At 30.4% G+C, this 22,552-nt stretch overlaps 1 protein-coding gene across 1 annotated transcript in view; it reads left to right on the forward strand.

Annotated features, from left to right (window-relative positions):
* The window catches only part of LOC107452380 (uncharacterized), a 107,517-nt gene extending 91,182 nt beyond the window's left edge, over positions 1-16,335 (forward strand). The window contains exons 8-13 of the mRNA XM_071177668.2: positions 3,015-3,397; positions 4,798-5,079; positions 6,916-7,180; positions 10,467-10,853; positions 11,873-12,122; positions 14,983-16,335. Of these exons, the coding sequence (XP_071033769.2) occupies positions 3,015-3,397; positions 4,798-5,079; positions 6,916-7,180; positions 10,467-10,853; positions 11,873-12,122; positions 14,983-15,394 (1,979 nt within the window). The 3' untranslated portion in view covers positions 15,395-16,335. The remainder of the gene's footprint in view (positions 1-3,014; positions 3,398-4,797; positions 5,080-6,915; positions 7,181-10,466; positions 10,854-11,872; positions 12,123-14,982) is intronic.
* The last annotated feature ends 6,217 nt before the right edge of the window (positions 16,336-22,552 follow it).

Here is a 22,552-nt window from a genome sequence, read left to right on the forward strand (position 1 = left end):
CTTTTTCGTTATTTACAGGAATTGAAAATAAGTTTTGTTATTTTCAATTGAAACAGAAAAAAAAGGATTGCTGAGTTTTGCTTCTGAAATATTATGTGAGATTTCCTTTGCAGACTTAACAGATATATTAGGGGGACTGAAAAGTAATGTCGTTTCAGAGCATTAAATATTCGTTAATCTTAAAAACCAATTCATTTTTTTCGATTTATTTTTGCTCTGGCATAGAAGGTATGTTGCTTACGAAAGTGAATACATTATTGATTTAAAATAAGCTTGATAACAAATATCAAATGCACCGAAACGACACTACTTTCCGGTCCCCCTAATACATTAATACATTGTTAGAAATATACAAGTTGTGTTTTGCTACTTTCTGTGTTAATTAAAGAAAAGAAAAGAACATCTGATATATATATATATATATATATATATATATATATATATATATATATATATATATATATATATATATATATATATATATATATATATATATATATATATATATATATATATATATATATATATATATATATATATATATATATATATATATATATATATATATATATATATATATATATATATATATATATATATATGTGTGTGTGTGTGTGTGTGTGTGTGTGTGTGTGTATATATAGAGGAAAAGGTGTAAATATGGGCACCCTCTTTTGTTTTTTGGATAAAGTTACTTTCAATTTGAAAATTTCTAGATTTTTATCTTTCATTAACAACTATAACAAGTTTCCTAAATGCGAGAAGGCAAAACAATGATTAACATCAATTATTTCATTTCAAAAACGACGATTTTCAAAAATCTTTTAAAAAAGCACCAGAAAAAATGGGGTGTAAATATGGGCCCTCTTCAAAAAAAGTCACCAAAAATAGTTTAAAAACAGGATAAAACAATACAAAATGGTAGAGAATTTATTTATAACAGGAAAAAAAATTATTTACAGAAATCGCAAACATAACTGGCTCTTTCACCCCCGGCACAGTCCCCACATTTGGCACATAACGCATCTTACCCACACCTCTCCTCGAGTGTCTTCAGAGAACTTTCCATCACAAAAACTGCAAGTTGCATCGCTTGAGTCTGGTTTATCCCCACCGTTGACATTTATCAGATTCGTATCATCATCGCTGTAGATAAGAGGAGGGTCATCGAATCTGATGAGTCTGATGATGAATCGTATCGTTGCGTGGGCCGAATTTTCTTTTTTTGAAGGCCTTTCGTCTTCCCACCCTGCCCTCTGGCCGGTCTCTTACCCCGGGATGTCGAACGGAGGAATTGCACTTGAAGTTCCCGGGGAACATTGAGGTATTTCAGATGCCTTATCAATTGGCATAACTAGAGCCTGATGTGCTAAACTCCACTAAAAAAAAGTTGGTGTAATTATGGGCACCCTATAAATGGGGGCCCATATTTACACCAACCCCACCTAAGAAGGATGGCCACTATCACAAGTAACCTAAAAGCGTGCGTGACTTAAGGTGTGCATCAAAAAATAGCTTAAGATCTCCGCTTTCTGGATATCACTGTCAAATTATTTTTAACTGAACATAAGTACACGAAAATAAAACAATTTCACATACCTCTCAAAAGTTTGCAGGCCAGAATAAACACCAATTTGCACAATAACTTACGCTGCAGCCACACTACTTGAAAAAATGGTTTCAACTGCTCTGTACAATCTTATATTAGCAACTGGCGCCATATACAGTCCTTGCCGCCAGTCTTCAGTACCTCCCATAGCTACTAGGGAGGGGTGCCCATATTTACACCTGTGCCCATTTTTACACCTTCTCCTCTATATATATATATATATATATATATATATGTGTGTGTGTGTATATATATATATATATATATATATATATATATATATATATATATATATATATATATATATATATATATATATATATATATATATATATATATATATATATATATATATATATATATATATATATATATACATAAGGCTTCAATGGCACTTATCGTGTTTACCCTTGAAGTCATATGCTTGTCATTCATTTCATTAGTAATTTGTGTGTGGTATTATATTTTTACGACTAATTTTTTTTACAGTGCCAAGAAAAAAATCTTTAAATTTGAATAACTTTATCAAAAAACTTCTTTCAATTGATACTGTATATTTTGAAATCATTTTGTGCAATATTTGTTCATCATCGTATCGTGTTTCAAACCAAAATTTAAAAAAACAAATAAATTAATTTTCTATGAGACACAAATAAATTAATTAACAATAAACTAATTAAATTAATTAACTATACAAATAAATTAATTAACATCGAGGATATCTTAAAATACATATAATTAAATAAGTGTTCGAATTAATACATCACTAAATTTTTATGAAACTTGGTAGTAAGATATTTTGTACATAGGCTAGTATGGCTGACTCACACGAAAATAAGGTTTTTAAAATTAAAAATAGAAGTTCGTTTTTCAAGCTTCCTAAGTATTGAAGTCATAAATATTGATCCTATTTTAATTTTTGCAGAAAATATCTCTATGTATGTTTTTTATTATAATGTGACAGAACTTAAATAGAGAAACTGAATTTTAACTCATACTACAGTGCCGAAATAAAAATCTTTTCACTTATAGTTGTATTAACAGTATCAATATTTATGTTAATTCTGACACTGTGTATTTCTGAATTATTTGTGATAAACTCGTTCTTTACGCTATTTTTATTTATTTATTTAATTTATGTGGTCAAAAGTAAAATTGAAGAATTTTTCGAAGTTTTCGAGCAATCAAAATTTTATATTATAATTAAATTTTGTTATAATTTAGAATGGTTTGGCGATTTCTAAAATGTTATGCAAATTTCATGAATATTTCTTATTATCCTCTTGATGCTAGCCATCTACAATATTTCATTAAATAATCATTAAATTAATACAACATTAATTATTTTATACTAAAGCTATGAAATTACTATTGATCTTTAATTTATTTTCTCCTTGAATTTCAGACGACCAACTTCTTACCAATTTTTATTCCACATCGGACGATTCTATGGGCAACACCAGTTGGAGCAACCCGATGAATGAACAAAAGGAACATAAACTATTTGTTCCAGCTGATGTATCTTCAACTGTAAAAGCTGTTTGGACTCTGGCTGCTGCCCTAAAGACTGTTCAGAAACGCTCTTGCCGAAGAGGTACAGATTGCCTTCTTTACTTGAGAAGAACCTTAAGTGCTTATGTTGCCCGAGCAGCTTTCAATCTGGATCACGTGGTGCAACTTGATACAGAGAGCCTTAAAGGGACCAGGCTGAAGTTTGAAGCTTCTGGAACCCTAGCTTCTGTGCATTATGCCCTCAGAGGATTCGCAAACTATGGAGAAGTCATTGATGTAAGTACCACATGTTTTTAATCAGTGATCGTGGTTTGTAAGTATAATTTTAATATCATTTTCGCTTTTGATAAGCTTATGACAAATAAAATCAGCACTGCTGCAAAACGCAGTATGCTAACTAATATATGGGTGATTCTCACGAAATATGATTCACTGTCCCTTGCTCCAAGATCTAATACTATAATATTAAAAGAACTTTTTTTTTAAAAAAAATAATAAATTGCATTGTTGTTGGCATTTTAAAATGACTTTGTACTAGCATTGAATGTTTTGTATAGTTATGTTTCCGATAATAACTAGCTTCAAAACTTCTCATAAATTTTTCAGTTTCGAATTTTTTTTTTATCTCAACCGGTGTAAACATTTCTAGAATAAACGCAGAGAGAATTATTTACAAAAACTTCGTTTAAAATAATTTTTTCTGTCAATAATTTGCTTGTCCCAAGAAAATCTGTCATTTTCGTGGCTACTTTTATTTAGTGGTTTATAAACAAGTTTTAAATGACAAAATTGGCAAATTTTTGGCAATTTGTCCAGTTTTTGTGTTGTCATTTTCCTGGCTTCTTGAAATCATTAATAACACAAACTACATAGATTTATCTGAGTTATTTTAAGAAATCCTATTGTTTTCTGCAGAATGCAAGCGTCTTAGGCCAAAATATTAAATTAAAGTAAAGTTATATGCTATAAAATAGCGAATTTGTCATTATCCTGGCTTATGAATTCCAGTGGCTTATGAATTCCATTGAAGTGTTACCAAAAAATTTTTTTAACTGCTAATACTGTAAGGAGGAAAAGCAAATATTAACCTAATACCAAGTTTATGTAAGATTGTAATATGGTTGGATGTAATCAAAGTTATTTATTTATTTAATGATTGATTTATATACACATTTTTATTCTGTGCATATCAGCAACAAAAAAAAATTCATTCTTTCTACAGTGGATAAAAAGAATTAATTCAGGCAACTTATGGTCCATCTAACATAAAGGCTTAAGTTGAATTACTTTCTATTAACTTAAAATGACTGTTTTTTAAACTTCTAAGCTAATATGTCGTTTTCCTGGCATTCAAGATTTGGTGAATTTCGATTTTTTTTTCTCGAGAAAATGTCAATAAACTACACTGCTGTCTGTAAGATATTAATAAGTGTAACTAAAGAAGTATACAAAAAAAATTTTAGGTTATTTTTAAGACTTCAAATTTGAAGAAATTTTTTGGTCCGAATTGTCATGTTTAAGAAGAATCACCCATATATTCTTTTGAACTGCTAAGAACATAAAACTATAGGTGCCCAGTGAAGTCATCTCTATACATTTTTAACTATCGATCAAAGAACCTACCATTAAGCTTTTCATTTGTGAGGTTTTTCTGTAAGTCACTTTATCATTTTTAGGTTGGATACTACAGTGACGAAGATGGCTTAACAGTTGATCACAATGTTCTGATGCCTTTCAAAGATTTCGTATTCATAAAGCCACTTTCCACATCTGAATCTTCGGAGTCAGACAATAGATCCGAAACATCGATGAAATCGGATGATATCACCTATTTCGATTCAATCATGAAACTTAACTCTACCGAACTCTTACCCCAGGATATAACTACTTTGCAGCCTGAGCAAGATCTGGCAAAATGGGACATTTTAGATTCCAGCGCAGAGGAGGCAGCTAAAAAAGTTTGTTGTGTTTCATTTACTGATTTCAAAATTTGTGATATGTAGCGTACTTATCTTGTTTTAAATATGTTTTTATGTGTAGCCATTGCTAAACTTACAGAACTTTAATTTTTTCTACAAGATTAAGATAAGTATGAAATGCTCTAGCTACGATATGATCTCGCTTGGAATTTAAACTTGAAATGCTTTTTGTCATTTGGTTTTGAAATGTTTTAGAATGCCTCTATGGCTTTTATTTATAAATACTGCAGTGGAAGAACGATTTATGTTCATGAAAGCAGTTCGGAGAAAAAACGATTTTGTGTGTGTGAAAAAAAATGGTTTTTTTTTCACAGCATGGCTCGTCTTCAATGCGTAATAACTCTCGGGAAAAATAAATTTTTAATTTTATTGATTTGTCAAAACGAAATAGTTCTCAAAATGCAACAGAAGGTGATCCAATCATTATTTTTTAGAAAAAAAAACTTAAACTGTTCTTCCTCTTGGTCTTGGCATACATTTGTAAATATTTCTTCTTTTTCATTGTTAGGTATTATTTTTCTAAAACTATATTTTGAGTACCAAAAATTGATTTTAATTTTTATTTGCCTTATAATATGATTGCTTCACCTAATTAAATTCTATTAAACTATGATTTTCAGTCAAATATAGTTATTCATAGTAGGTGACTGCATCAAAAAATATTAGCTGTTAAAAGAAAGATAAAGCTCAAGAACACAATGTCCCAGACTTCCATCTTTGCAGAAAATCTTCTATATAACTTTTTTACTGCTTCTTCAATTGATCAATTTCAATGGTCATGAATTAATTTTATGAAAAACATAAAAAAGTTCTTTAATGTTCGTCTGTCTAAGAATAGGCAATCCCAATTCAATTCCTGCTGATAATTTGTTGATTCTAAAACCACACATAGTCCGTATTAACCACAATGTTGACATATAAATGCTCAGAATTCACACAGATCATAGGTCCCGTTTCTATAAGGCGAACCATGGGAAGTTTTCCTTGATACTTCTCTCCGTGTTTTGCAGAAATTGAAACTCGGTTTGTTCTCATATTTTACTCAAAAGTTTCCTTATTTTAGACGGCTGCATCGTTAAAAAAGCATTGTATAATCCATTGCTTAATGACCTTGTGGTCAATGAGCTTGTATTTGTTAAAAAAAATAAGGCATGGTTAAAATTTAAAAAACATAACGATGCATTGTATAAACAAAAATTGCTTTATCTGAATGAGTTGTTCGCTGACGGTGATAAAAATAAAACAGGCTGTTCAAACTTCTCTAAACATAAAAAATTTGTTTATTAACTGTAGAAAATTTTAAGTTTTAAAATTTTCTACCTAAAAATGTCTTAAGAATTATAAAGTAAAAATCTCTTAAACGCTTAAAATCTTTTGTTTAACATGCATTTATGGAAATATTTCAACGAACGCATACTTTTTTTCATTTTCTTAAAATAAAGTTGAACAATATGTAACTCGAGTTTGAATTTAAGGAATTAGCTACAGTTTATGGTATGTGCACGAAATCCTATGCATACAATATAAAGTCGTACATATTGTTCCAGAGTTTTAGAATAACACACATTTTCTTATTTAATAAATGTTCTTATTTAACCATATAAATAAGCCTAAGGATGATTATTAGAAGAAAAAAAACATCTTAATTTCTTGTTTACGAACCACCAAAGTTATGTATATCAAAATTAAGAATGGATATCAAATTTGTATTCGATACTGAATCAAAATATATTACTAATGAATTAACTGATAGGAATTTTAAAGCATCGAAATCAGAACAGATTATTAATTCTTATGGTTAATTAATCCTTCCAGCATAAACTAAGGAAAATATCAAAAGCAACTACAACTGCTCTGGATACAGATACCGATCTTGTGATTGCATTAAATGATGATGAAGGCCTTCAAGTTCTCACCCATGACATCAATAGTACTCTTAAAAATGAAGGAGGTGTGGAAAAAAATTTAATCGTTGGTCCTGCATACAGCGGTCCTTCTGTTGATTCATCTTCCTCTAACTTTCGCTCCATCTCACTTACAAGTCATGAAGAACCGAAAAATAATGATGCTTATAGAGCAGGTGAGAGATCGTAATCAAGTGTTTTTATTTATATTAATATTATCGTTTATTTATATTAATATTATCGTTTATTTATATTAATATTATCGTTTATTTATATTAATATTATCGTTCATTTGTATTATAATAATATTTTCTTTATATTATCTTACTTTACAATTTTTAAGCATCATGTTTACCATCCTTAATAAATATTTTTCACATTTTTTAATTAATAAAAAAAAAATTTTCTTACAATTTTAAGTTTAAATGTTATTTGTTTTATTTATTTATTCATTTTTTAAACATTAATATTGAAGAGAATATTGAATTTTAAAGAATAACGAATCCAGCCGATCGAAGACTCCCCGTGTAGTAAATGGTAACTAGCGCGCGCTAAATATGTCGGCTCACAAAGTCCTCCATGTTCCCATGACAAATTGAACCTCTGGGGGCACTGGATCGTTCTCTGGCTCAGGAGGTATAAACTACGATCTATGGACTGATTGAATGGATATGTGAATGAGTCCGCCTTATAAATGTGTGGGACGTATGAGTGTGGCAGAATTCGAATTCTTGACCAGAGATGGCGCCACTGGAAAACAAGAACATTCCCAACCCCATTGCCTTAATGGTCTACGTCAACAAAAACAATAAAAAAGAATATAGAAAAAACGAGTTCAATAGATGTGTGTCTGCATTTTATAATAGTTTTAAAATGTAGCTTAAATGAAGAAAAAAATGAAAGAAATGAAAAAAGTATTAATTCCATCACTACATATTTTTTTATACATACTACACCACTACATTCTACATTATACGTATATTTCGCATAAATAAGAAGAAAAAACCTTTTGAGAGAAGTTTATTAAATCAATTACAGGGGTTAAGGGTGAAGTAAAAAGGAAATGGACTGATGATTTGTTTTAAAAAGTAAAATTTTTCTACAAATTAGATTTCTATGCTAGATTGTTTGGATTTTTTTTTCAACTGATCCAATTATATCTGAGTTTTACGACTGATTTTGGAACTTAATCGAAATAATTACAGGAAGCAAATAAGAGTAGAATGTTAATAATTTTTAAAGTATTGAAACTTCTTTTTAAGAAAGGCGATACTTGTGGTAATAAGAAATCTAAAGATAGAAAAAAATACAATAATATTTATTGAATGATATAATTTCTATTTTTCTAGGATCTTGAGTTTTCGGCAGATTAGCAGCATGAAGAGATTTAAAATCTTTCTGACCTAAATAAAAAACCTATAATGTTGGCTGGATTTAAAAGGTTTACCGCTCATCAAAAATTAAATTTGAAATAATATGAAAAATCTGTAAAGTTTGCAAAATATTTATAACTAGCCGCCTTTGACGACCATTTTGGTTACCTTTCAAAATTACGCATGTAAAAAACCTATTAACTTTATTGGTGTCTAAACCGAATACTCCGCACAGTAGTATTTAAATATTCTAATTCACCTTACCTTACCTTAATTAGTATTAAACAGTAATCAGTAGAGGAAAAGGTGTAAATATGGGCACCCTCTTTTGTTTTTTGGATAAAGTTACTTTCAGTTTGAAAATTTCTAGATTTTTATCTTTTATTAACAACTATAACAAGTTTCCTAAATGCGAGAAGGCAAAACAATGATTAACATCAATTATTTCATTTCAAAAACGACGATTTTCAAAAATCTTTTAAAAAAGCACCAGAAAAAATGGGGTGTAAATATGGGCCCTCTTCAAAAAAGCCACCAAAAATAGTTTAAAAACAGGATAAAACAATACAAAATGGTAGAGAATTTATTTATTACAGAAAAAAAAAATTATTTACAGAAATCGCAAACATAACTGGCTCTTTCACCCCCGGCACAGTGCCCACATTTGGCACATAACGCATCTTACCCACACCTCTCCTCGAGTGTCTTCAGAGAACTTTCCATCACAAAAGCTGCAAGTTGCATCGCTTGAGTCTGGTTTATCCCCACCGTTGACATTTATTAGATTCGTATCATCATCGCTGTAGATAAGAGGAGGGTCATCGAGTCTGATGAGTCTGATGATGAATCGTATCGTTGCGTGGGCCGAATTTTCCTTTTTTGAAGGCTTTTCGTCTTCCCACCCTACCCTCTGGCCGGTCTCTTACCCCGGGAAAACTCAAGGACGTCTTCTTGAGAGCACTTATCAAGCGTCTTGGTCAACTGATCCTTGTATGGTAATCCGGTGATGAGGCTGAACCTTGCTGCTTTGCGTCCACGAGTAGTGGTTATCTTCTTAATGTTGGGAACAGGAGATATGTCGAACGGAGAAATTGCACTTGAAGTTCCCGGGGAACATTGAGGTATTTCAGCTGCCTTATCAATTGGCATAACTAGAGCCTGATGTGCTAAACTCCACTAAAAAAAGTTGGTGTAATTATGGGCACCCTTTAAATGGGGACCCATATTTACACCAACCCCACCTAAGAAGGATGGCCACTATCACAAGTAACCTAAAAGCGTGCGTGACTAAAGGTGCGCTTCAAAAAATAGCTTAAGATCTCCGCTTTCCGGATATCACTGTCAAATTATTTTTAACTGAACATAAGTACATGAAAAGAAAACGATTTCACATACCTCTCAAAAGTTTGCAGTCCAGAATAAACACCAATTTGCACAATAACTCACGCTGCATCCACACTACTTGAAAAAATGGTGTCAACTGCTCTGTACAATCCTATATTAGCAACTGGCGCCATATACAGTCCTTGCCGCCAGTCTTCAGTACCTCCCATAGCTACTAGGGAGGGGTGCCCATATTTACACCTGTGCCTATTTTTACACCTTCTCCTCTACATTAACCAAATATTTTTACCACCTAGCTGTTGCCCGCACGGAAGTACTCTGATTTCAATTTCATGAGATGTTAGCAATATTGTTAAAGTTCTTGATGTATTGAATTTCATCAATTATTAAAAATCTGTCCGGCAGCCATTGAATCTCACAAACTAAGCATAAGTAGGAGCTCGGAATATTTCAACATAATTTAGAGCAAAAATATTAAAAGTATTTCCATGTCTGTCATGAGATACGATAGAAAACTCATCTCAGTGATACATTGCGTGCTGTACTACTTCCTTGCGTACCTCTCGAGCCATAACTTGAGTATCCTATTATATACTCAATATTGAACATTCTGTACCAAACTGTAATGGCATTTCCAATACCAGCTATAATCACTCTTTCCAGATTACGTATAATATTATAATCAAAATTAAATAATTTTAAAAAATCTATAAAAAGGATTATAATAATCTTTAATTTTTTACAGAACCTGCTTCTCGCTCTGACCGTAGAATAGATGATTCGCCCTCAGTTTCTCCCACATCATCTGAAGACGTCAGGCGAGTAAAAGCAAGCAGCACTCGGCATATTTCTGCCTGGTTAGCTCGCCCATGGGCTCTATCCGTTCTTGGAGTTTGCGGATTCCTAATCCTTGCCACCCTTTACATCTTGGTCTTCCTTATGGTCAAAGCATGCGAAGGCTCTTTGAAGAAGACCAATTGCTGTTTAGCAGGAACGCAGCTTGTGGCTCTGTTGTGCCTGTACTTAGCAGCAGCTTTGTTCACATGGAAGCCTTCACCTTTGATTTGTGGCCTTCGAAGATTGATGCCAAATGTTAGTTTAGCTTTCTGTTACGGATGTCTCCTATTGAAAGGTTTGACTTTCTGTGATACTTTCCAAATTTAAAGTTATTGTTAAATACATATAATAATGCTTTTTTTAAAAAAAAGAAAGAAAGAGAATGAATCATAATATCAAAATTGATATTTATTTCTTAATGATTTGTTTAATTTTTATTAACTAGAAAAGCTCTGTTCTTCAGTGATTGCTCACTAAGCCCCACGATAACTTTGTTACTTGTAATAAAGATTGTTTCCTGCCGAAAAGTATAAATTAATTTCAAAAATAAATAAAAATTTCATCAAAATATACCAAAAATGTTGCTGCTGCATAGCGTCCTTTTATTGAGACATATCCTTCTGAACCCCTAAAAAAAAAACAAAAAATGGTACCCCACATGTTTCATTATTAGTATTTATTCTGGAAAATCAAAGTAGTTCTGCCTATCGCTATATATCAATAACCTAAATATTTATATTTAGATCAAAATTCAAATCGTAGTGCTTTTAAAAAACTGAAATGGTACCTAAGTAACAAAACGAAGCATCCACTTGGTATAAACTAACATGAATTACCACTTTTTTTGTCTTGGTGCTTGCGAAGGCCACTTTCCGGGATCAAGCATTAATGGGTTAAGTTCCAGGACAGGCATTCAAGCATTAATTTCACATACCCCAGTTAAACCAAATTTATTAAAAATAAAACTGCTAGTTCTGGCTGTAAATATTGTGTAATTATAAACTAAGACTTATTGATAGTTAAGACCTCTTAATTTTTCTCGGGGATTGAAGTTCTTAATGAAATAAAAACTTCAATCCCTTAGAGAAGATAGAGCCATTAAAAAATATATACCTAACAAATTTTTAATGCCACTGATTCTTTAAATAAGACAATTTTTAAGGGGATTAAATATTTTGTAAACTGCTTCCTGGTATATCTACATCTATTATAATGCTGAATTTTCTAGTGTTTATTAAAATACCATTTATCATTTTTTAGCTCGTCAATACGTCTTTTTTTAATTTTATATTCCATACGTGATTTTTTTTTCAGGAATGTATCTGAGGGCACAGAACAGCCTCGGACTCGGAGGAAGCGTTAATCGATGCAATCAAATCTTGACTCTCATCTTCGTCGTTGGTGTGCAAATAGCACTCGAAGTTCAGTGGTGGCTGGTCCACCCTCCTGCTCTGTCAACGGAGGCCTTTGAGTGCCTCATTGGAAAAACCGAAATTTTGCAATCGCAAGTTTACATTGCGTTCCTTCTTCTGCTTGCAACAGCCATGTCAATATCAAACAGAAGGTACATTCCCTAATCTTTCATTTTCTTTTTGACACATTTTATAGAAAAAAATTTTGAAACAGTTTTAAACATTTGAATTCTTTTTAAGCCTTTTGTGTAAGCCCTCTTTTTTACTATGTATATCAACAACCTTATATTGTAGAACAGTTCAAATTGCAAACGTTTCTAATCTTTCTCGTGTGGCTTATATATTTTTTTAAAATTTATAATATTTTGATTAAAATCTGGCAACATCTGTGTTTTTTAAATTTTTTACTTTATTTTATTTATTTTATTTCTTGTTACTTTTGACATCAATTCAAGCACGATCTTGCAAGAGGAAATTCCCGTGAGAGATATAAATTTATTGACAACAATGGATAAATAATCATTATTTCGAGCAAAACGAGAGAGAAAAAAATTCATGAAAGAAGCATTTAAATTTGCAAAAACGTTCAAACAGATTACAATTATGAAAAAGAAAATTCGCGATAAGTTTATATTTTAAAATAGCTCTTTCAGCATGTCTAATTTCAATTCCATAGTTGTATTTAAGCAGACAATCGATGCTTCAACCTAGTTTTTTTTCTCATATTCCAAGTATAACAGTTGATATTTCTCTAACTAATAATTGAATCTTATATATTTTTTTATTCCATCAAATTCAATGTGTTTTTTTCTTCGTATTTTCGTAATTTCAAATTTATAAATCTGATAGAGTTGTGCAAATAAAAACGAAATGTTACGTTACGCAAAAAAAGGTGAAAAAACCACGAAAAAGCTTTTAGAACTGTAACTTTCAAACACATTAAATTTCCACATGAAAAAGAAAAGAGTTCGTGTTAAGTTTAAAAACCAACATGGTTCTTTCAGAGTGTCAAATTTCAGCTCTAAAGCTGCATTCCTTTGGCAAATGACATGGTGTTTTTTCTACTTGTTTAACAGTTTAGAACTCTCAAACTAATAATTGAATGTTAATCTATCTTATTATATAAAACGCTAATACGTACGTATGTATGTATGTATCAATAAAACCGATGATATCTCTTTTCTCGCGCTGGCAACAGTTTTCATTTTTAATTGATTAGATTCGGCGCTCAAGAGCACGTAGTGAGCAACCAGATAACAATAACCAGAGTGAGCATTATCAGGTTGTTCAATTCAGATTCATGCACTAAAAACATGACAATATTTAATTTAAACTCAATTAGGAATTAATTAATTAATTGAAGTGAGAATGCTTTAAAAGGCCGCTGTTGAATTGATATTTTTTTACTGGGAGCTACCTAAACGTCTAAAAAACGTTTAAGTGTTTGTATTGAATGCATTGAATTTTTTTTATATTTCGCGTTTATTTATGCATTGAATTTTCACGCTTTAAAATGCAGAATATTAGTGAAGCAATATTTGATAATTTATTTTGCTAATATGTTTCTTATTTAGCAAATGTTTTGATTTTTTCACCATGTACAATCTAAATAGCTAATATACTTTTTTTAAAAGCCAATAAGAACATTGATAGAATTCATCTACATAAGTACAATACTATGTCTTTGATGATAAAATACTATGTCTCTGATGATAATATATTATGTCTTTGTGCTAGAACATTGTGCTCATTAGCGAGCCATGGTTCACGGCGTGAACCACATAGGATTGCGTAGCAATTCTTGGGGGTTGGCGAGCGTTAGCGAGCAGGGGGCGGATCCTCCTAGTATTTTTTATTTCATTATACTCCATGTATATTTTCTATACACTTTGGCAATTTCCAGTTCTTAAGTTTTATAGTTTTTGGATACTATAAGACAATTAAACACCCAAAACGGCGTCACCGGCCGTTACGTTATTTTAATATCAGAGATATTCATTTCTTGAAATCCAATGTTTTAAATAGGATTTTTCAAGAAGTATGAAACTATAGAATAATCGAATTTTGATCCGATTTGAAATTGTGATTGGCTTCATTGCAACTTGGAAGCATTCTGGCTTGTCGAGTTTTTTAAGAAGCCTTTTGTGTAAATCAGGTATCCAAAAAACCTTATGTCTATGAGTGTTTGAAGGATCAATCTTATATTTTTCTTGCTTGGTAATAACAAATTCATCTGAACCAATGTGTATAGTTCGTTCACCAGGAGTTGGCACTTGACTCCACCTCCTCGGACGAAGAGTTCATTTGAACGCCGGGGAGTAAGAGGATAAATGTCTCTTCTCCTGAAATTGAGATAACCCTTAATGCACGTCAAACGCAAACAGTGAAATCTTTTTCAGTCGCTTACTTCGCTTTATCATCTGCTATAATAGCTTTCGTTACTCTAGCTAATTAAATATATTGCAGCAAAATGCCTCAGAAAGAACAAACTATTCACTCAAAAGAGAGAAACATCATCTAATTTATGAAATATTTAATGTTAAAAAAATGCACATAAAGATAGCGAAATAAATATTTCTCTCAAACGATCACCAAATAGCAACCTTGTTCAGGATTGTTCACATCCTTCTCCCAAAAAGAGCGAAATAGTATCATCTGATACCATGTGATGAAGACGGAGCCAAGTGCCAACTCCTGGTGAACGAACTTCTATCCATTTTATTTGCAAGTAGTTGAAACTCACTGCATTCAAAGCACCTGGACAACACACATGTTTGGTAAAATTTTACCACATTTTCTTTACCTTCCCCATATTGTTTCAACCTAATGGAGCTGATGATGATTTTTAAACAATATTGACGATTTTGAAAATTGTTATATGAATACTAAGTACTACAGAAACTTTAAAATGCTTATGTTATATCAAATTGAAAAATTTTATGAGATGATTTTCTCTATACTGATACTTTATTACACTAATATTTTTCATTAACAAAAATATTATTTTTACAGAATTCCTTACAACCAACAAGAAAGTAGGAGTCTTATAGCTACTTCTTTATCCTGTTTGGTGATATTCCTGTCTTGGGCCATTGCTTGCTGGCTTTTACCAGATTCAGGAAGCCGAAATATTGCTGCGCCCTCTACACTGATGGCAACAGCTTTAACAGTTCTCCTGGGAATTTTCGGTCCACAACTCTTTGCTATCCATAAGTACGGAGGTTTCCCTCATAAACCCCTTTCCTATGCAGATTCATTGTCAACAGTTTTCACCATGTTCAAAGACCTTGATAATGCTTCGAGTGGAGGTACGACTGCGAGAGGTAGGAAAAATGCTAAGACATTAGAAACCCCATTTGCTGGCGAAATGAGTGAAGGTACCCGGAACCCTCTTTACAACGATTACCAATCGGCTTATCCTTAAATTTCAATTGAAGACGCCTTGGCGATAATAGATTTACAATGGAAGAATGTGATGTTTTATTCCAGCCATTACTGATAATGACTAAAATTCAGTGCCCTCTGCTATATATTTATTCCAAAATGCTGCTGAATCGTGGTGTTGTTTCTCCGAATTCGTAAAAGAATAGGGTATACATTTCTTGGGGATGTTAATAATAAAATATTTTCTTCGTATCAACTTCAACTCCTGCATTATCGTCAAGAAATCTCCAAGAAAACGTTTATTTGTAACTGAGGAATGTTGGCCTATCATTATTTGACTTAAAATGAACTGAAATAATTAATATTGCCTTTTTGAATCTGAGAAGTTCATGAAAAGGGAGTAAAAATGCGTCGGTACGAAATTATTTATCATTGCATGAAGTGACATGGATTTAATGCTTAGACAGAATACTAAAAATTCAAATGATTATTATTATTTATTTTCTTTAAACGTTTTTTTTGCGAAAATTACTTTATGATGTTTTGTTTAATAGAGGTAAACAATTAAATGAAAAAATGTAAATCAAAAAATTACTAACTCTCGTAAAAACTCATCAGAAGGAACAAATTACACATTTAATGGAACTTGCAAAAAAATCCTTTACCTTTATTTCGTCTTCTAAAGGATCTATTTAAGGAAAATACATTCTGAGAAAACAAAAACTTATTTTACTCAGATACATGAATAGAAAAGCATAGGTGCATTAATTATGTTTCTAGAAGTAAAATAAATTTGAATTCATACCTAATATTATCGTTTTAGGTTAGGTGTATAAGAACTTATTATTTGATCTTCCACTTCAAGAGAATATCATGCAATTTTATAAAAAAGTAATAAAATCATAAATTTTCGAAAATATTTTCGCACGTACGTGATTTTGACCTATAAATAGAGGTTGTTATAGACATTAACAAAAGAAATATATCTAAAGAAATGTATGCAAATGGCATATCCCGAAAATTTATTGTTATTTTTGTATGATTTGGAAATTGCTTAGTTATCTTAATCCTATGCAAAGTGCTTTTTATGAAAGCAAATATTCATGCAGTATCAATTATCTCCTTCTTATGCAAAGTGCTTTTCATGAAAACAAATAATTCATAAAGTTTAAGATATTATTAGTTCTCATATATTTCTCTGAGGCGAAAAGAAGTTGATACTGGGATATCGAATAATTATCTAAAAAAAAAATCACGTGATCTTATTGTTGTGCGTTCTCTTTTGGGGAATAACTCTTCTATCTTTTGTTTTGGGAAAGAAAATGATCGAAGTTTATGTTAAAGTGCTAACTATTTATGATAAAAATGCTACTTTTTATGAGAAAAACTGTTTAGTATTATAAGTCTTTCAATATTTCAAATGGCTGCTAAGACTTAAGTTCAATACATAGTATATTGAAAACTATTAGCATCAGGTGTGTTAACCTGATATCGTGTGTCTCAGCAAACTCTTCATCTCAAAACAACTCTGAGGTAACTAGGACTGTGAAATCAAGGTTATTGTGTAGTGATAAATAAACCCTGAATTGATGGCCTTCATCCACTTGCTCAAAACTTCAGATCGTAATGGTTACTAATTTGTGCCTTATTTTATATCGTTAATGATTTACACTCAGGCAAGCTACACACGGGGGAGGCAAGCATTAACTAAGAGACATACAAGAGGCAGATTCCCATGCTTTTGCATAAGCATGTGTACATTACCTCTGCGCATTCTAACGCAAAATTATTGGAATTCGCAACCTGTATGCTATCTTACACATGACCTCCTCAGTGTGTGGCCTGCCTTTAAGACTACATTGTCTTTTTTTCTTTTTTAAAAATTTGAAGTGCATTATATGAAACAGGATTTGTGCGCAATATGTTTAAAAAAATGGCTGTTCATGTTTTTGTTTACGTCTGAAACCTTCGAATTATGTTGATGTTTTCTTTTGCACCAGATTTTGTTTGTCGTCGTTCATTCTTGTTAAGTATTTCACTGTCGCAAATGACATTTATTTATATTTTAATTAATTGTGTTAGAATTTTTAAACCTAACACGAAATTTTAACTGCATTTATTATTTTCTTTTTGTCGTTTTTAACTGCAAATCACTTGTTCTAAATTTTGCAATTTTTTCCATTACTCTTCATGGGTTGATATTAAGTCCATAGCTATTTTTAACTTTACAATTCGCTATTTTTAGATTACTGTAAAACATGTACAATTGGGAAATTAAATGTTTGCTTGCAAGTTTTTTTTCTTTTGGTTTTGGCAAATCTCATATCGAGATAAAATATATTTTTTATGGGGCTATTGGACTTTCCATATCAAGTTAACCCTAGGTAAGTTAGATAAAAAGTGCAACGATTTTAAAACTCATCCTCCCACTATTAGCTCTTAATTTATAAATAAAAACATACATATTTTGATAATGTCTTTATTCAATATTAATTAATTAAAATTAATTAAGAGACATTTTATTATATTTTTTCTTTGAAATATGGGAAATGGGGAAAATAAATTATTGCCGTTTTTGAAATTGTGATTTTTTTATATAGTGTTTAAAACTATCAATAATCGATAGTGTATTAATCGACTATTTAAATATCTAGGGTTAACTATACTATACCTAAACTTATTAATATTTACTGCGAAGCTAGTAAGAAAATTATTTTCACTCTGTAGTTGTAGCTGTTTTTAGTGAATCAAATGTTGAAAAATAACGCAGACAACATGATATTTATGATATCATTTTGTACATATTTCTGTAATAATGTTGCATTTATTATTTATTTATAATCTGTAATACGGTTTGTGAATGAATTCCTTTCACAATCGTTATTCTGAATGTTTTATTGTATTTGTTTGCATGCTTTTAAATTAGTTAATTCAATTAATTAATTCAATTAGTTTTTCTTGCAAACAAAAGAGTTAATGTTTTTCACGAAATAAAAAAAATGATAAGTCAAGGATTCCAAAAAAAAAAAAATCTTCCTTTTTGTGGAAAATTTAAAAAAACTATGCTTGAACTAGTGATTAAAGAACACATTGCAAGATTAAAATCAGGTTGTTAAAATTGATCCGGTAACATTTTGTGATATAAGAAGTGATATTTGTGAGATATGGAGTTGAACAGTTGGTCCTCTGAATCGGTTTGTTATCTTCTACCGAAAATAAGGTTCTGAAATTATGCTTGGCGATAATTTATTTGTGGCATTTATACAAATACTTGATATTGCTTTATTCGGATTAAGTAGAGATTTCAAATTTGAGATTGGTTTTGCTCCTAAAGCTACAGACTTGTTTTTAAAATGGAAGTTTTAGTCTATTTTTTGTTGAACTATACAAGTTTAAAAATGTTATATTTAGCAATAATGTCGTGTAAATGTTGCAACAAACATTGAGGGAAGTTAGGCGTCTAGAGGTGCTTCTCTATTATGACCTGTTCAGAAGCGCACGAAGAAACAGCTCATAATAGAGAAGCGGACCTAGTTTATAACGACATTTCCGGGTATAGGTTTTTTTGCAATTTTTATTATAATGATGTGCCCTAACTCCCCTTGAAATTTTTTGCAATATTTATGTCACCCCCTGTCATATATAACGTTTGTAAACTTGCACATTTCGGCAAAAAAAAGACTAAAATGTCATTTAAAACGAAAAAGAAAACAGAAGCTCGAAAAGAGAAACTGATTGCAGATTTGAAATTAGTGTTTCGAAAGTATCTAAGATTCGTTAAAAAAAATCTCATGCAACAAAATCATTAAGCAAAAAGTAAAATATAATAAAAAATAAAATAAAATAAAATAAATTGTTTTCCAATGTAATTAATTACATTATAAATGAACAATTTTCGCTTCTTCTGTCTTTATTAATCAATAATTTAAATCCTGAATTGACATATTTTAAAGCATGCGAGGATAATAAAAATATTGTATTTTTGTTGTAGTTTTTTAAAGAAGTGTGTTTGGTATATGTCTTTTAAATTAAAGCATTTTTCATCAGTCACTGGTATGTTTTTAATTTGTATATTTACTGAACTCTTTTCCGTATATTTGCTAAACTTGCAAGCAGACAGCTTAATAAAGCTTTTTACAATTTACAAGCTTTCGTATATTTACAGTTAAAATACATTTTACAAAAATTTCATAATTATTACATTAAGTACGGGTTACCAATATGTCTATATACGCGCTCTTAACTTTCAAAACTATAAGTATGATAGGGGTGTCTAGGTGTAGCAAAGAGGCTATGTGCTACAAGATGAGACTGCTTACAACGCCTTGGAAAAAAAAATGCACAGTTACCGGTTTTGTTTTAAAAATTATACAATATGGGAGAAGATAAAAAAAGATTTACAAAGTTGTAATACACCATCGATTTGATACAAGCAGCTATTTTGAGATATTAATAAAAATAAAGTTTAAAATGCACATTTCCTTTATTTAAGATTATGACATGGCGAAATTATTCTCTATGCTTTTGATAAACTTCTAGGGAGCCTTGTACAGTGCGAAAAATGAAAAAGATATCATCCTGAATAACTTTCGTTCTATAGATCGAATTTTCGCGCATTAAGAGTCAATCTTAATGATTCCTGGGGTTAAATTCAAATATGCTATTTAATTAGAGATAACTGATTAACTAAATTACAAAATCAGACTCAAAAACGCCCTTTCTCTGAATAAACATATATATTTCTTCCGCTTATTTGGATTCTCGACCCTCAAATTAAGAGAGGTAGGAAAAGTTCGAAAAGATTGGATCGTAAATTGGGGGGCTAGGAAGCTATATCTCTGATTCAAAACCAAAACGACACTTCTGCACTCACTTCTCATGTTATTTGAATGAGAAGTGAGTGCAGAAGTGTTGTTTTAGTTTTGAACTAATGATATATATTTGGTGATAGTCCCCAAAACAACCAAGCAATGTTGCCACTACAAACGAGTAATTTAACACATCCATAGAGAATAAACTTAATCACGAGAGCAAAACATAATTTTACTCCGTTGCTAGGCAACAAGGTTCAAACAACAAAAAATAATGAAATAACGTATTGTGATTGCACGGAGAGGTTTAGTTATTAATAGTTAATAGAAGAATATCTTGAAGTTTCTAGGTAATAGACTTTTTAGAGCTGATTTCCGATCAAAAAGCAAAGATTACTTTCTTTTTAAAAAATACTTTTTTCTTTGAAAAAATAAATTGTATCAATTTATAAATTATTTATAGTTTTCCAAGCTTTTGGAATTTGAGCACATGAACTTATAATCTGATTTTGTGTTTTTTACGTTGTTTTTAATTCATTTATCTGTGGATTTCATATTAAAATCAAATTTACTTAACTTATTATAACTACTATATACAAAACTTTGAGAATAATCATTTTTACAGCTTTGTTCGAGTCTTCTAGGCAAAGAAAACTCTGTTTAAAAAAGCGTCTGAAAATGTAAAGGGTATGATAATTCTAATACACATTCACAATTTTATATAATTTACAATATTTTTTTTTATAGCTGAAGAAATAGGCTCCTTTTAAACAGAGTTCGTAAGGTCCCTAAAATACTGAATTGGTGGCGCCAAAACTAAGGATATAAAATGTTTTTTTTTTCCGTTTACATTCATTACAATGAATGTTTCTAGTAAAGAAATTTAGCAATTCATGGATTATATTAACCCCACCCCCAAAAAGAAATGTATAAATTTTTTACAATAAATATGTTTCGAGGCAATCTTTTTAAATTTTTTTTTTATTTATTTATTTCAGAAAACTTGTTAAAAGACTCGAAATAAATACTATGGAATTTTATAAAAGGAAAACGCTTTAATTACGATATTTACAACAATTTTGGAAGCCTAATGAAAATTCGAATTACAACATATCTAATCAAAATATACAACTATTGTAGAGTTGAGTTGTAGGCTGCTGATACTTCAACACTAGTAATGAAATTTAGCAATTCACGGATTATATTAACCCCACCCCCAAAAAGAAATGTATAAAAATATTACAATAAATATGCTTTGAAACAATCTTTTCAAATTCTTATTTATTTATTTATTTCAGAAAACTCATACCTACACATTGCGATATCTTATCTTTCTTACTCAATAATGAAAGAAATCGTTTTAAAATCTAGTAGCTAATTTCTGCCATAATTGTACCAGCCATAGTTTTAGGAAAGAATTAACAGATTGAAGAAGTTGAATCTTCTTAAAGCAACAGTTTCCATGCTGATTTTTGCATTAATATTTTTCGTTAGGAATATTTTGAATATTGAAATTTTACATAACTTACAATCCATTGATGTAAATAAATTTTTTTGACCTAAAGTGTATTTATAAATTTAATTTTATAAAACAACAAAAGTTTATCTTTTCTCAAAAATAAATAAATAAAAATAAAATGTAGAAAAATTAGTAAGTTTTGCTAAGAAGTTCATAAATGAAAATTGATCTTTCAGAACGTTGAATTTTTACTAGGTAGTTGCATTTCAGCGGGCTACAGATTAACCAAACGGCCTGTAGTGCGGAATGTAAGATATTTCTTACGTCAAGTTTAACAGCTAATAATCCTCGAACTAATTGTCGAATGTTAGTTTTTTTTATTCCATTGTACTCCTTGTACATTTTTCTACACGCCTGCAATAATAATTCTGAAATAATAATATTAAGTTTCTAACTCTTATTGTTTTTACGCAGCTAGATGTTAAGTTATGCAGCCAAAACAGTTACAGCGAGAGAAAAAATAGAATCCTAGAAACCAAGTTAAATTTGTGATACTTTATCTAAGAAAATTGGTAATTGATTTTATTATGACTTCATCGTTTAATATTGATGGCTGAAACTAAGACTCCTATACTATCTATATCCTATACTATACTCTAGCTAAAACCATGTACTGTTTGGTTTTGTTCAATTAAAATATATTTTCTTTCATTTAGGTAACAAAAAAATAAAACTGTTTAAAAAATCCTTTAACACAAAATCAAATTTTTTAACGAAATCAGTCATTTCAGATTATAATCAATTTAAAATAATTAAGCAGAATATCACGAGGTTTTATTTAATTTTATCTAATAAAAAATTCTGAACGAAGTTGGTTTGCAACTTTCTATGATATTTAATTCATTTGATTGATTTGAGATTAATACAC

Source organism: Parasteatoda tepidariorum, chromosome 2, assembly GCF_982258835.1.
Source record: "Parasteatoda tepidariorum strain Cologne lab strain chromosome 2, Ptep-v5.0, whole genome shotgun sequence".
Classification (NCBI taxonomy): Eukaryota; Metazoa; Arthropoda; class Arachnida; order Araneae; family Theridiidae; genus Parasteatoda; species Parasteatoda tepidariorum.